At 28.4% G+C, this 13,140-nt stretch overlaps 1 protein-coding gene across 5 annotated transcripts; it reads right to left on the bottom strand.

The window, feature by feature from the left end:
- Positions 1 to 219: 219 nt before the first annotated feature.
- On the bottom strand, positions 220 to 11,905 carry LOC136090250 (uncharacterized). 5 transcript variants are annotated; one of them, XM_065816491.1, is made up of 3 exons: positions 11,731 to 11,905; positions 3,778 to 7,396; positions 220 to 377 (listed from the first exon to the last, which is right to left on the bottom strand). In XM_065816491.1, the coding sequence occupies exons 2-3, from the start codon at positions 7,388 to 7,390 to the stop codon at positions 289 to 291; spliced, it is 3,702 nt and encodes a 1,233-aa protein (XP_065672563.1). In that variant the 5' UTR covers positions 7,391 to 7,396; positions 11,731 to 11,905; the 3' UTR covers positions 220 to 288. The 5 variants fall into 5 exon arrangements, with proteins under 5 accessions (XP_065672563.1, XP_065672565.1, XP_065672564.1 ...); XM_065816493.1 differs by having other exon boundaries at positions 11,714 to 11,847; XM_065816492.1 differs by having other exon boundaries at positions 11,741 to 11,805.
- Between the last annotated feature and the right edge of the window lie 1,235 nt (positions 11,906 to 13,140).

The raw sequence follows: 13,140 nt of genomic DNA, 5'->3' as shown, positions 1-13,140 counted from the left end.
CCAACAGTTATGAAATGTGGAAAACACGTCTTTTTGGCATTAAAAAAAGGGTTGTCTGAAATTGACTGCAAGAACTGTTGCAGTTATTTTCAGCTTCAAGCTTGTAAACAACTTAATCTTTATTTAAAAATTATTTTTGGTGATGCTGGAAAGAGTGAGGCAATGTTCTACCTTCACAATGCTTATTGTTAAAAACTTGTTAACACTCTTAAAAAATTGTTTGTTTAATATATTTAATGATATATTTGATAAAACATAGCTGTCACAATACAAAATCATTTTAAAAATTTATGAACTTTTCACTTGGTTTTCATCAATGTTCTCATTAGATATTTGTTCGATGACTCTGAAAGGAAAGCCACTAACTGACGCGTTATCTAAAAGAAAATTATAACTTTAAATATTTCAGTTATTTGTTGGTATTTTTTTGTTGTTGTTATCATTATCATAAATAATGTGTTTTCTTTCAAATAAGTTTGTTTTTATTTAATGTTACGTTAAAATGTGCATATTTTAAGTGTTGTGACAAAAACTTTAAATCATTACTAACTAAACTAAAAGTAGTCGACTAACATTGTAGTTAAACTAATTTTAGCTATCTTTTAAGTTAACCAAAACAAAATCGACTATGGTTTAAATCTAAATAAAATTAGTCGACTAATTTATTAACTAACTAAAATTAGTTAAGTAATTTTTAAGTCTAAAATTATTTGCTAATTTATTAGATAACTACAAATATACTTATATAATGTAATTAATTTATATTATGTAAATAAAATTAAGTACAATAATATACAATATAATTAAACAAAACATAATACAATTAATTTAGATTCATAATATTATTTCTAATAAAGTTTTTGAATAAATTTTTCATTAGATAATCAATTTGCCGAAAGATACCGCAAAAGCAAAAAATATAAATAAACCTTTTCTTTTCTTGTTTTCGATGCCAAATATTTTACGAGAGAGTTAGCGGAAATGTTGCTTAAAACTCAAAAAACTAAAAAATTGTTTCTTTGTTTTTATAACTTTTTATATATTTCCACATTTTATCATCTTGAATTTATTTATGCAAAAAGTACCAAATTGTCAAACTTGTTGTATTTTTATTAAAGTTTCATCTAACAGCATTTATCACATTGGTACTGAAGTAGTGTATATACATATATATAAATGTAAATATATATATATATATATATATATATATATATATATATATATATATATATATATATATATATATATATATATATATATATATATATATATATATATATATATATATATATAAATGTTATTTTATTTTAAATTAGTTATATTATTTGGTATTGAATCCACTACTCTCATTATCCATATCACCTCTTCAAAAATATTAGTGCTTAACAAATTTCGGTGAAATCAGGGTTTTGGCTCTTCTTTGTGAGTCTTTTTTACTGCAGTATGGAGTAGGCGTATATCGCGGGGTAAACCATAAATGGCGATGATATTTATCTGACGAGATAAACTAGGTATTGGTGCTTATAATAAATGCGAATCTGAGTAGAAGTTTATTACCACCACTTTATTATTTATTTTTACACGAATAATTAATCTTTTTTTCTTTATCTTGTGCCTCCAATCATTATATATTTATTCATTTTAAATATTAATACATCTATCCCCATGTATATCTCTTTTAAGTATGTTAAACATTTGTATTTACTATTGATTTATGGTTAGGGAAGACCAGAGCACGTTTGCCCACGAGACATGTTGGCCCATTCCAGTGTATTCAAAGGCAAGATGCTTTAACATGCTAAGAGTCTAAGTGACAATCAATCATGCCAAACCCGTGGCTCATGTAAAATCTATTTGCAGTCGAATTGAATTTTTCAACTGTCTATATAGTTTAGTCAATTTGATTATATACAATTGAAACATGGAATTTTATAAATTATTTTATATATTTTAAAAAATTATAAATTATATTTAATACTACTGTGAAGTTTTCATTAATTGTAAAGTAATATAATTAAGGTATTGTTTATTCAGAAAATGCAAGCGTTTGAAATTTTAACATCCATAATTTTAATTTGATGTATAAAACAGTATATTAGTGTAATATTCTAATGACACCTCAAAATTACTTAAAGAATTCACAACTAGATTCTCATTCATGCAATAGTTTGACAAAAAATTTCAATCATTCTTAGCTCAAATTAATATAGAGGTGGAATCAGCGCCTACAAAAATGGAGTTAATAGATTTGCAATCAAACTTGAAACTCAAATTGAGCAAAAATATCTCTACAAAGGAAATAAGGTTGATTATTATCAAAAATATATTGCCGAAGATAAATTTGCAAATTTAAGGCATTTTGCAATGTGCATTATATCAGCATTTGAAACGATGCGTAATATTTTTTCCATATTAAACCTGTTAAAACATGACCAACCAGCTGCGATGCGCGTCGACTACATTGTTGATATTAACAAAATCTCTGGTAAAATACAAAAATAAAATTAATCTTATAAAAGTTGTGAACAAACCGCTATGAATATTTATAGTATATTTGTAGCAATAACATTTTAACCCTTGTGACTAGGGAGGAAGGTAAGGTGTTGAGGGTGATTATAAATACAGTAAAACTAATGTTTATTGTAGTTGTAATTATGATATATGTGAAACACAACTTTTTTGTACATTCGCTGGTGGCACTGTAAAATTGCATATCCTAAATATTGCAAGATAATAATGTTTTTTGAATAATTTGTTGCCTTATTCTTATAAGTGCTTTCACCTCAGTAAATTGCATTTTTGCCAATCGACCGATTTTGGTTGGGCGCCCCTGCTTTAAATAGTTAACCAAAACTGAAAGAGTAAGTCAAACATTGAAAAAGAATTATGATTAATCAAATAACAAAGTTAATAAATTTCATTTTCTTAATTAATCTAAGTCGGTTGGTGGGCCAAAATACAATTTCCTGAACAAAAGTGGGCCGCATATATAAAAATAAAGCAATAAATTGTTCAGCATGTTTTATTGTTGTGCAATATTAAAAATATGAAATTCTACAGTGCCAGCTGCCACTCTACGTAAAATGTGTGTTATACATGAATAAATCATAAATAAAACGACAATAAACATTAACTGTATTTATATTCATAATTATAAATTAATAAAACAAGTTAGCTTAATGAAGCTGATTTATTTTATTAATTTAAACATTATATATATATATATATATATATATATATATATATATATATATATATATACGCATTATAATTTTTTTAATTTTATTTTTGTTTTTTGCTGTAAAAGCTGTAACCCACTGTTAACCTTATAAATATCTTATAAATCTCACCCCAACGTCGTATTAATCATTATTATTCTGTTAATAGTAATATACGAATTTCAGTTTTATATAACTGTTTTAGAAAATACAAGAAACTTGAAACAAGAAAGTTCAAAAATAAAATGTTGAGTTAAAAGTTTGATATATAAAAAAAAAAAAAAATAAGATAAAAGCAGTCAATTCAAAATTAAACGTTTGATATATGAAAAAAATTATTAAAGCTACCACGAAATAGTTTATAGAAAAGTTTATAGAAATAGTTTATAGAAAGTTTATAGAAAATTTACAGAAAAAGTTTATAGAAATAGTTTATAGAAATAGTTTATAGAAATTGTTTATAGAAAAAGTTTATAAGAAAAGTTTATAGAAATAGTTTAACGAAAAGTTACCACGAAATAGTTTATAGTATTACCCATATAGTTATAACAAAACATACCGTTTTTCTCTATTAAACTGGGTCTTTTTGATAACCTTTTATACAAAAGTATTCGCCATTTCCAACCAAGCCTTAAAATTAAGGTTACAAATGGCAACCAAATAATGATTTCCAACAACACTCTAATAGCATTCAATTGAGTCTGACTTGCAGAAAATGGAACGTTTAGAACTAAACTAATTAAGGTAGCAATACACATTAAAATTAAGGCGAGCGTATCCCAAATGTTAAAACAACGTTCTCTGTAAGGCTGAAATGAGGCAAAAATTCCTAGAGATATAACAGATACCGACGAAAAGACAACAAGCTTAATAATTTCGTTAGGAGCAAAAACAGAAATGAAAATCATTAGAGCTCTGAGGATGAAATAAAAAGTTGCAAACCCTCGCTTTTGTTTTGAGCTCTCTTTTATTTTTTTTTCTTGTTGGCTATTATCGTTCCCAATTAACTTTGATTTATCAAAGCAGCTCTTCAACGCATCAAAAACAGGAACAACGTATTTATGATATATTATTCCAATACGTGTAAAATTTGTTAAGATAAATTTTTTAGGATTAAAAAGTAAAAGTAATGTGAATACGAGCATAACAAATAAAAAACACAAAGCAAGTAGTCCGTAATATATATGAGGGTGTCGAAAGTACCTAGCAAACGCTGCTTTGTGTAAATAAAGCTGACCATCAATTTCAACAGATTGAAGAAGTTTAAAAGAAACTATAATAATCTGAGAAAACGTTACCACTATTACAAAGCTTATTGAACTCCCACGGGATCTTTTCCGCCTATTATCAGCTTCCTCTTCAGATAGATTTTTAGAGTTATTCCAACGAAAACATTTCCATATACAGTCAAAATGCAACGCAAATGCGGTAATAAGGAATATAGCAATTGGCACGTAATTTAGTGCAATTTTAACTAAGTTATCCAGTCCATTAATTAAACAAATGCCTGCGTTACCACCAGTTCCAGTTAAAGAGATAAAACCAATTAAAAACAGTGTACCTCGGGTAAGCTGTACGTTTATAGGAATAACCAAATCAATCATTTGGTACCAATAAAAGAAAACATTAAAATATCCAAAAAACTCATCCACGTTGACAAAGCTGAGAGCAATAACAAACACAATAGAAAATACAAATGTAGTTAATAATAGTAAAATGATTAGCCACCATTTTGTAGTGCAGATTTTACAATCTTCGTTAAAAAAAGCCACGCTATACCCTTTAGCACATTGACTGCAAAGTCTTCCTCGACGATTTTCAGAACATTGTTCTTTTACATCAAACTGGCATAAATATTCTTCGATACCACTATGGCATTTGCAATATGATTGCGGACAAACTACAGTTTCAAGCAAACTGGTTTTACTATTTACATAACCCCACTTGCCTCGTAAAACATACACCGTTCCATTTTCTAAACAATGAACTACATCTCCCACCTCGGCATCCATGCAAACACATTTATTTTCTCTAAGGCGAAAGCCTGGTAAGCATAAACTTAAGGAAACATTATATGTTGGCGAAACAACTAGTTGATCGTTATTAGTAATCAATGTCACGGAAAACTTTGATAGCGTTTTCCCCAATAACTTTAGTTTGGAAATTTTGTCTCTCACAATAAAATCGTAGTTTGGAGGATCTAAAGTTACAGATTTATTTTCGCTATTTATATCTATTTTTACGGAACCATAAACACTTTGACCGCGTTCATCTATTTGGTGGACATCTGTCGAAAAAGGGTAGAATGGTGAAACGTTCCATTGTTCTTTATTAAAGTTTAGTTCTATGGGACTTGTTACAATTTCTGGATCTGTTCTCACATTCTCGTACTTTATAAAAGGCCAGACTAGAGCTGTTGAGTTCATGCGACTCTCGCCATCGGAGCGACAATATTGTAGTGTTGAAGCGTATATAGAGTTCCCTGAACTTGGTGGAGCATAGTTTTCACGAAAAGTTATATTAACAGGCCATTCAAAAGTATCCATATTATTATAGCGAATAAAACATGGAGAAGATTGTAATTCTGTATTTTGAAAGCCAACTCGAGGAGGACCAGCATGTTTAACAAATAATGCACCTCCTCTTCGCAATGCCGAATTTCGATCAAACAAAACGCTACAAGCTTTTTCTAGCTCTAACCATGACGTTCCATACAAAGCAATTGCACCTCCTTCTGTTCCCGTATTATTTTGAAATGCAGAATAGCTTGAGCTCCCAAATGTTAGAGATGCAGATTCCAACACAATAGCTGTTCCTTGATTGCATGAAAAACTATTGTTTCCAGTAAGCACTAGAAAAGCTTCTTTGAAGTAAATACAACCTTGACCTCTGACTTTTTTATCTTCAGATAAAGTCATTTGATTCTTATTAAATAAGCAATTGTTCATTACAACCCGATACGTTACTCCTCTATCGAATATCTTTGTTTTAAAATTTCGTGTGTGAAGGCCAATTGCAAAACCTACAGTGCCATGGTTTTCATCGAAAATGCATTTTTCAAAAACGGTATTAATTGTCCAATCCTCATACTTGTTGTGTGTTGCACCTTTAATGGAGATTCCTCCTCCCCATATGGCTGAGTTTTTTTTGAATGATACGTTTTCTAGTTTAATATTATTTTCTTTTAACGATGTTGTTTGCTTGGATTCCTCATAAACACGAATACCGCCACCGGCTAAAACGGCTTTATTTGCTTCAAATATGCAGCCATTGAATAATAGTGAGTTGTTTTCGGATTTCTCTCCTAAATATAAAAACATGCCTCCTCCCCAAAGAGCAGTGTTGTTAATAAATAAACAATCAACAATGTTTAAAAAGTTTCTTCTTGCATCTCCTTTTAACACAATTGAGAGACCAGCGCCTCTAGCATATATATTTTGTTGAACTTTGGTGGACATATCTGTTTGTTTTAATCCACTGACCAAAAAATTGTTTGAAAAGTTACATTTTTTAATAAGGTATTTGGTATCTGTATTATTAAATGAGTTTAAACTTGTGTAATTGGATAACTCCACATACACCCCACCACCCACTGAAATATTTTCTTTTGTTAAATAATTTACATTAGAATCAAAAAATGATTGGTAAATTTGCACGGAATTGCCAACATCAAAGAAAGCAAGAGCAACACCTTCATTTTCTTGGAATATAACATTATCTATAACAACATCTTTGCATTTATTAAAACAAATTGCCGTGCTCATGAAAGGATGATAAAAACTTCCCTTGTTTTTGTATTCAATCTTATTATGTTTTGCACCGCAATGTTTAAGTGTAACTCCCCGTACAGTAACATTACTTGAAGAAATAAATGTTAGTCCAGATGAATTAACGCATTTGAGCAAAGCGTTGTCAAAAGAAACAATTTCCATGGAAACAATACCATTTACCCGAACCTCCGTAAAAAGTATATGCTCTCCCTTTAAAATCTTTAAAGTTGAATAGCTCATGTTTTTAATATTTGAAAAGACGTAGTTTAAGCTTTTGCATGGTGTTTTTAATGTACCCATAGTGCAAGCAATGCCATCATTCCCATTGATGCTATCAATCTCAACTATAAGGTTGCATCTACATCCACCAATAAGTAATGTCAATAGTACATAATGAAGCATTTTACCCTGAAGAAAAAAGTTTAAAGGTATACATAAAACTACATGCAACATTGTTTTTATCAATATTGAAATAAAGGTCTATATTTAGTTATTTTCTAATGTTTAGTTCGTAGTTTACTATAATAAAGTTGTTAAATATAATAAAAAAATTACAACATTAATTTTTGTATTAAACTTTTTTATATACAAAGATTGAAATCCACCTTTCTATTAACAATAGTAAACCTAATGGTCGTTATTTTAAGTTTTTAAAAGAAAATGTCAGTTTATATAATGACACATTTATGAGAAACCTAACAATCAGATACTAAGACAATAATGATTCTTCTTATAAAATAGCAACTAGAAACCCATGGATAAATTAAAATTGCTCAAAAAAAAAAAGAAATAATGCAAAAAATTAAAAAAATGTTTCTAGAGTAATTAGATATAAACAAAATGAAAGTTGAACGAGCGGATCTAACTGGAGTTAAAAATAAAATAAATCAAGAACAATAGTTTTAAAGTTTTTTGATTATAAAACATGAAGTTAAAATCTTGAAAAAAGTCTGTAACGTTTAAAGGTAAAATTATATTTTGTTATGAGGGCTTGTTTGCTGAAACCGATCAAATAAGAAAAATTAAAGATAAGATCAAATTATCTAACTCATAAATTTTTTTTGTCGATTAGATTAGATTAGATCATAAACTTTTTTAGCGATTCAATTTAGATTAGCATCAAAAATAATTTTTTGAGCACTAATGAAATTTCTATATCAATTTCTTATTTCTACTCAATGTTTACTCACGTGATGACGCCATTTTGTTGTGATTGTCTCAAGTTTGTCTCTCTAACCTTATACTTTTTATTTTCAAAATTGTTTTGATCGCGTTGTTATTTTTTCAACTAATTTATTAAATTTCCAAAGTTAAAATAACTTTTCCTAACGAAAGTTATTTTTTAATAATTTGTTTTGATGGCGTTGTTATTTTGTCAATTAATTTATTAAATTTCCAAAATTAAATTAACTTTTCCTAACCAAATTTATTTATTAATACTTGAAATAATGTGTTCAACCTGCAATCAATCTATCGTCAAGGAAGACTTTATTTTTAAAGAAGAGTCTAAAAAACTGGTTATCTGTAAATATTGTTCCCAGGAACTTGAATATCACCGAAGTCTAACAATGCTACACCATTAATTGAACAATAAATACATGTTCTTTGTAACTACTAGTAAACATCAAAGCAAGATCGCGAATTCGTCGAAACAACTTACAATTTGCGGCAGTATTAAATCATAAAATGGCGAAAATGAACAAATTTCTACAGATCCAGCTTTGACGGATGTCATTCTAACAGCAACTTCCGACTACAGCTACAGTCTTCCTTGTCAAAACACAATTGTATTAAAAAATGCAAACACTCAATGAAGATGAGAGGAAAAACACATTAGACCTCGTAAATATGGCTACTAGTATAGCAATTACCTATGATCATTGGTCTTCAATGGGTAAAGTCAGTTACTTTGGTTTAACATGCCATTTAATGGATAACAACTGGATGTTGAACTTATTTGCCTTAGGTGTTCATCAAACATTGGAACGACACGCCAGTGACAATGTTTCAACCCTTATCAGAAATATTGCCGATGAACGGGGATTATTCTACAAAATATTTTCTATTGGTACTTATAACGGAAGAAACAATGTAAAGGCTGCATCAATTTTCACTTCAAATACCACATGTTATGCAGAGAAAAACTTTCAAAAAAAAAAAGAAATTTTCAAAAATAATTGTTAAAAAAATTAGACTTTCCAATTTCAAAGGGAAAATGCTAAATTAAAATTCAAATACTTGGCAAACTAATAGTTGTTGACAACACAGAAGCACTGCTACGAGTTAAAAAACAAAGTGAGCACAAATTTATGCAGCCGTTGCGCAGTGGTTACCGCGCTTGCCTCATAAGCTGGAGATCCGTGGTTTAACACTACTAAGGGCAAGTTTTATAACAACAGTAAGGAAGGAGGCGTGAAATTTTAATATGACCGTAAGGACTTTCTTGGGCACCTAAAATAAATTTACTCAATGTTTAAATAAAACTAGTGAACGATATATGTAAAAAATTTCAAGTCAAAACGTTGACTTTGTCAAGCTTACATACAAAAGCAGTATGTAAGAAGCACCTAGTTTTATTAAACGAAAAAAGGACACTCAGGCGATATTTCAAACCAACCTACAAAACTTCTTAACAACTCAACATCATCACAGATTTCTTTTATAAATAATCTTATTTTAGTTGTTTTAATTCGTTGTTCTTTAAATTGCTAATATCGTATTTTTCTGAGAGTGTGTTCTTTTTTTTTTGTTAATTAAGATTAATTTTAAACATTCGTTAATTTCTATATAACAAAACGGCAGGGTAGAAAAAGCTCGTTTCTTTTCAAAAATAGCTTTAGTTAAAAACTTTTTAAAGATTGTTTTAGTTAAGAAACTTAAGAAAAAAAAAATTATTTGAAGTTTTTACATTTTAAATACATCTTAAGTACTCCTTAAACTAAAGAAAAAAATTTTAAATCATTCCCGATAAAAAAATTGGTCAACACTCCAAACTATTATGTAGAATCATTTTGTCTCAGTTATTCACTTAACTCGATTATATTCTCTCAGCACTTATCCCTGTCACTTATTTGCTTTTGTTAATATAAGGAGTAAACAACTAACAAGGATAGAGACAGAGATAGATAAATAACTTTTTATAAACAAAACATAACATAACATAACTGACAGGGATAGGGAGAGAGTTAGATAAATAACTTTGAAGGAACATAACTGCAAACAATAATAAAAACTTTTTTTTTATTATTGCGCGAAGTTTTTAATAATAATAGTAATGTTATCCAGTGGGCATGCGTTGTCCGTAGGTCGTCCGTAAGACGTCTCCTGGACGTCCAGATATCCGTAAAACGTCCGACGGATGTCTAACAGACGGCGCATGCCCACTATGATGTTTGAAAAAGTGAAATAACAATAAAGATTAAAAAAGGAACTCTGCCCAATCTACAGCTGTATGAATCTAAGAAATGTAAATTAAAATTTTTTTTTCAAGTACTATATTTTATTCCGAACAGTTAGTAAGTACCTACACTACCTAGTCTGCACAACTTAGAAAAAATGTACTCTTGCTTTCTGCTGCATCTTTAAAACTTTCAAAAACAAATTTAATAAAACGTGCCAACATTGATATTTATTTCGTTAAATTAACTACTACTATTTACCAAAAATATCAGTTAAAATCTATTAGGTTTCACCGTTACGGAATCGACATATTATATTTTATCAAGTTTAATATAAGAAAACTACTGATAAATTTGACTTTAAAAGCTCAAAAAAAACACATGCTAAACTAAAGTAAAACTGCGCGTAATATATACGTGTTTTTGGTTTACGTCTGGACCGTGACAAACACGTGTCTATACAGATTCTTAATCCGAATATAAAGCTAGATGTGCAGGTTGGGTAAACATATATCTGTTAATATCTTCACAAGATGTAAATAAAAAATAAAGAATATTGAAATTATAAACTAGTTAATTTTATTTACTTTCTTTTTGCCTTAAAAATGCTAGAAATGATTTTAGATTGGGCTGGTGCCCTAAGATACAATAAAATTCTATCCATTTTGAAAAACTGGATTGTAAATTTATGTTAGTTTTTATTTTATTTATGTTTATTTATGTTTATTTATGTTAGTAGTTTTATTTTATTTATTTTAGTTTTAATTTTATGTTAGTTTTAGTTAGTTTTTTGTTAGTTTATGTCAAACGGCAACTTTAAAATCAATTTTAAATTGCAGTTACAAAGAAAATTATTTGAAACAAAAAACAAGAAAACAACAAAACAGCAAACAACTAGTAAAAGTGCGGAATGAGGAAGAAATGTCATTTTAATATTTAAAACAATTTTTTGAAGAAAATAAAATGTTTACTTGTAGTATAAAGTAAATTATTTATGTTAAAAAATGATTTTATAAATACTAAATAGCTAGAATAAAATCCAAAATTTGTGTGAGTTTAAAAAAAAATGGTTAAAAAAAGGGATCAAAATTTTAAATATAGAAAAAAAAATTTTTTTTATCAAGTAGTATAAATTTTAAGTAATATCATACAATATTAAATATAACAACATTATTGAAATAGTACAACATACAAAAAAAAAGCTTTCGTAAAAATGATGATAATAATATATTCAGTATAGAATTTACTCAACGAAAGAAAAAATGTTATTAGCTAAAATAATTTTCTCCACTTATTATAAACTATAGTTTTTACAAATTATAAATACGAATATTGGTTATTAACTAAAAAATACCTAATAAACACTTGTAACAACTTTGATGGGTTATGCAGACTAGCTTTACTTTTTTCTGTTTAATTGATGAAGCAAATATATATACTAAGAAAGATTAGCAACGCTGCAAAACAAATAATTGTTTTAAAGTAAATAGCTATGTTATGACTATGATTTTTAAAAGTTGATTGAGAGTTAATTTACATTAAAGCGTTGTCATAGTTAAACAAATAAAATGCTTCTAAAATTAATTTTACATTCACTAGTGATAATGCCTTCTAAAGTTATGTCTCTTCCAGAAATATCTTAAGGCACATAATCCTTTCGGTTTTGTTTGTGTTAAGAACTTTAGCTCATGAAACTATTATGTTTTGTTGTGTAAAGTTTTTAAAACTCGTGACTTAAATTTATAAAATGTAAGTGACACTCCTTTAAACTGAAAAAGTAAAAAATAAAAATAACATACTTAGTAATTTGGTAATAAGTGTCGATAAAAAAAAATACTTAAAGTAATTCGGCGTGCTGACCATGATTTACAAAAGTACGTTTCCATTTGTTTTATTTACTTAAAAATCTTTGTTTTCAGTTAATAAAGCTAAATTCTTTTATTAACTAAATAAACTTTTTTAATAAACTGAAATAAAGCATTTTTTTAATACTTACGGTTATATAATACATCAAAAAATTTTTTACCCAAGCAATGAGTTAGCGGTGACTGGATTTGAACTCGTCTTGCACAACAGATCGGTTTACTTTTTAGGCAATATTAGAGTGCTCCCAAAAGTCTTTTTGGTCTGATCGTTGAGCACCAAGAAAGAACTTTTAACTAAGATGTTGAAACTTTTTTCCTTGCCAATATTGCTTAATGGGCTTGAGCCTGGTGCCTAACCTCGGACCCCTTGGTTCTGAGCAAGATCTCTAACTATTGCGCCGCAACTGCACCATCACTTCGTTTTGTGAACCAACAAGTTCTTTTAATAATTCGTTTGATGCTCTAAATAACTGAGCTACTTAGCCATTAAGTTCCAACCATAATAATAAAGCAGATCAACGTTACTGTCACTTAGGCATATCACAAAACGTAATTTATAGTATACTCTCAACCCGTCGTAGTTGACTGTCGATAATATCATTAATGTAAAATCATTCACGCTACAAATTCGTCTTTCTTGTCATACTTGTTATATACCTGTACTTAGCAACGTAAACCGCAAAAAAAGAAAAGAACTTTTTTTTCACTTTAACAAAAAAATCACATGTCACACAAGACTTTCTTGATTGAACTTCAATAAAATTTAACAAAGAATATAACGCACTAAATGCCGTTGCTCATACATTGGTAATCGGAACCAATGCCCAATAAGATATACAAAATGTTTTAATGTAGATTGACAAAACTTAGGTTTAAATTGGCCTTAAAA

The sequence above is a fragment of the Hydra vulgaris genome, chromosome 13 (genome assembly GCF_038396675.1).
Source record: "Hydra vulgaris chromosome 13, alternate assembly HydraT2T_AEP".
NCBI lineage: Eukaryota > Metazoa > Cnidaria > Hydrozoa > Anthoathecata > Hydridae > Hydra > Hydra vulgaris.
Note: the sequence above shows the minus strand (reverse complement) of the source record. Positions and strands in the feature narration are given on the sequence as shown.

Excerpts from the sequence above, each read along its gene's own strand:
- LOC136090250 (XM_065816491.1), bottom strand. The coding sequence starts at position 7,390 with ATGCTTCATTATGTACTATTGACATTACTTATTGGTGGATGTAGATGC. Across the intron at positions 378-3,777 it reads CAGTTTAATAGAGAAAAACG|ATAACGCGTCAGTTAGTGGC; the intron begins GTATGTTTTGTT and ends ATTTTCTTTTAG.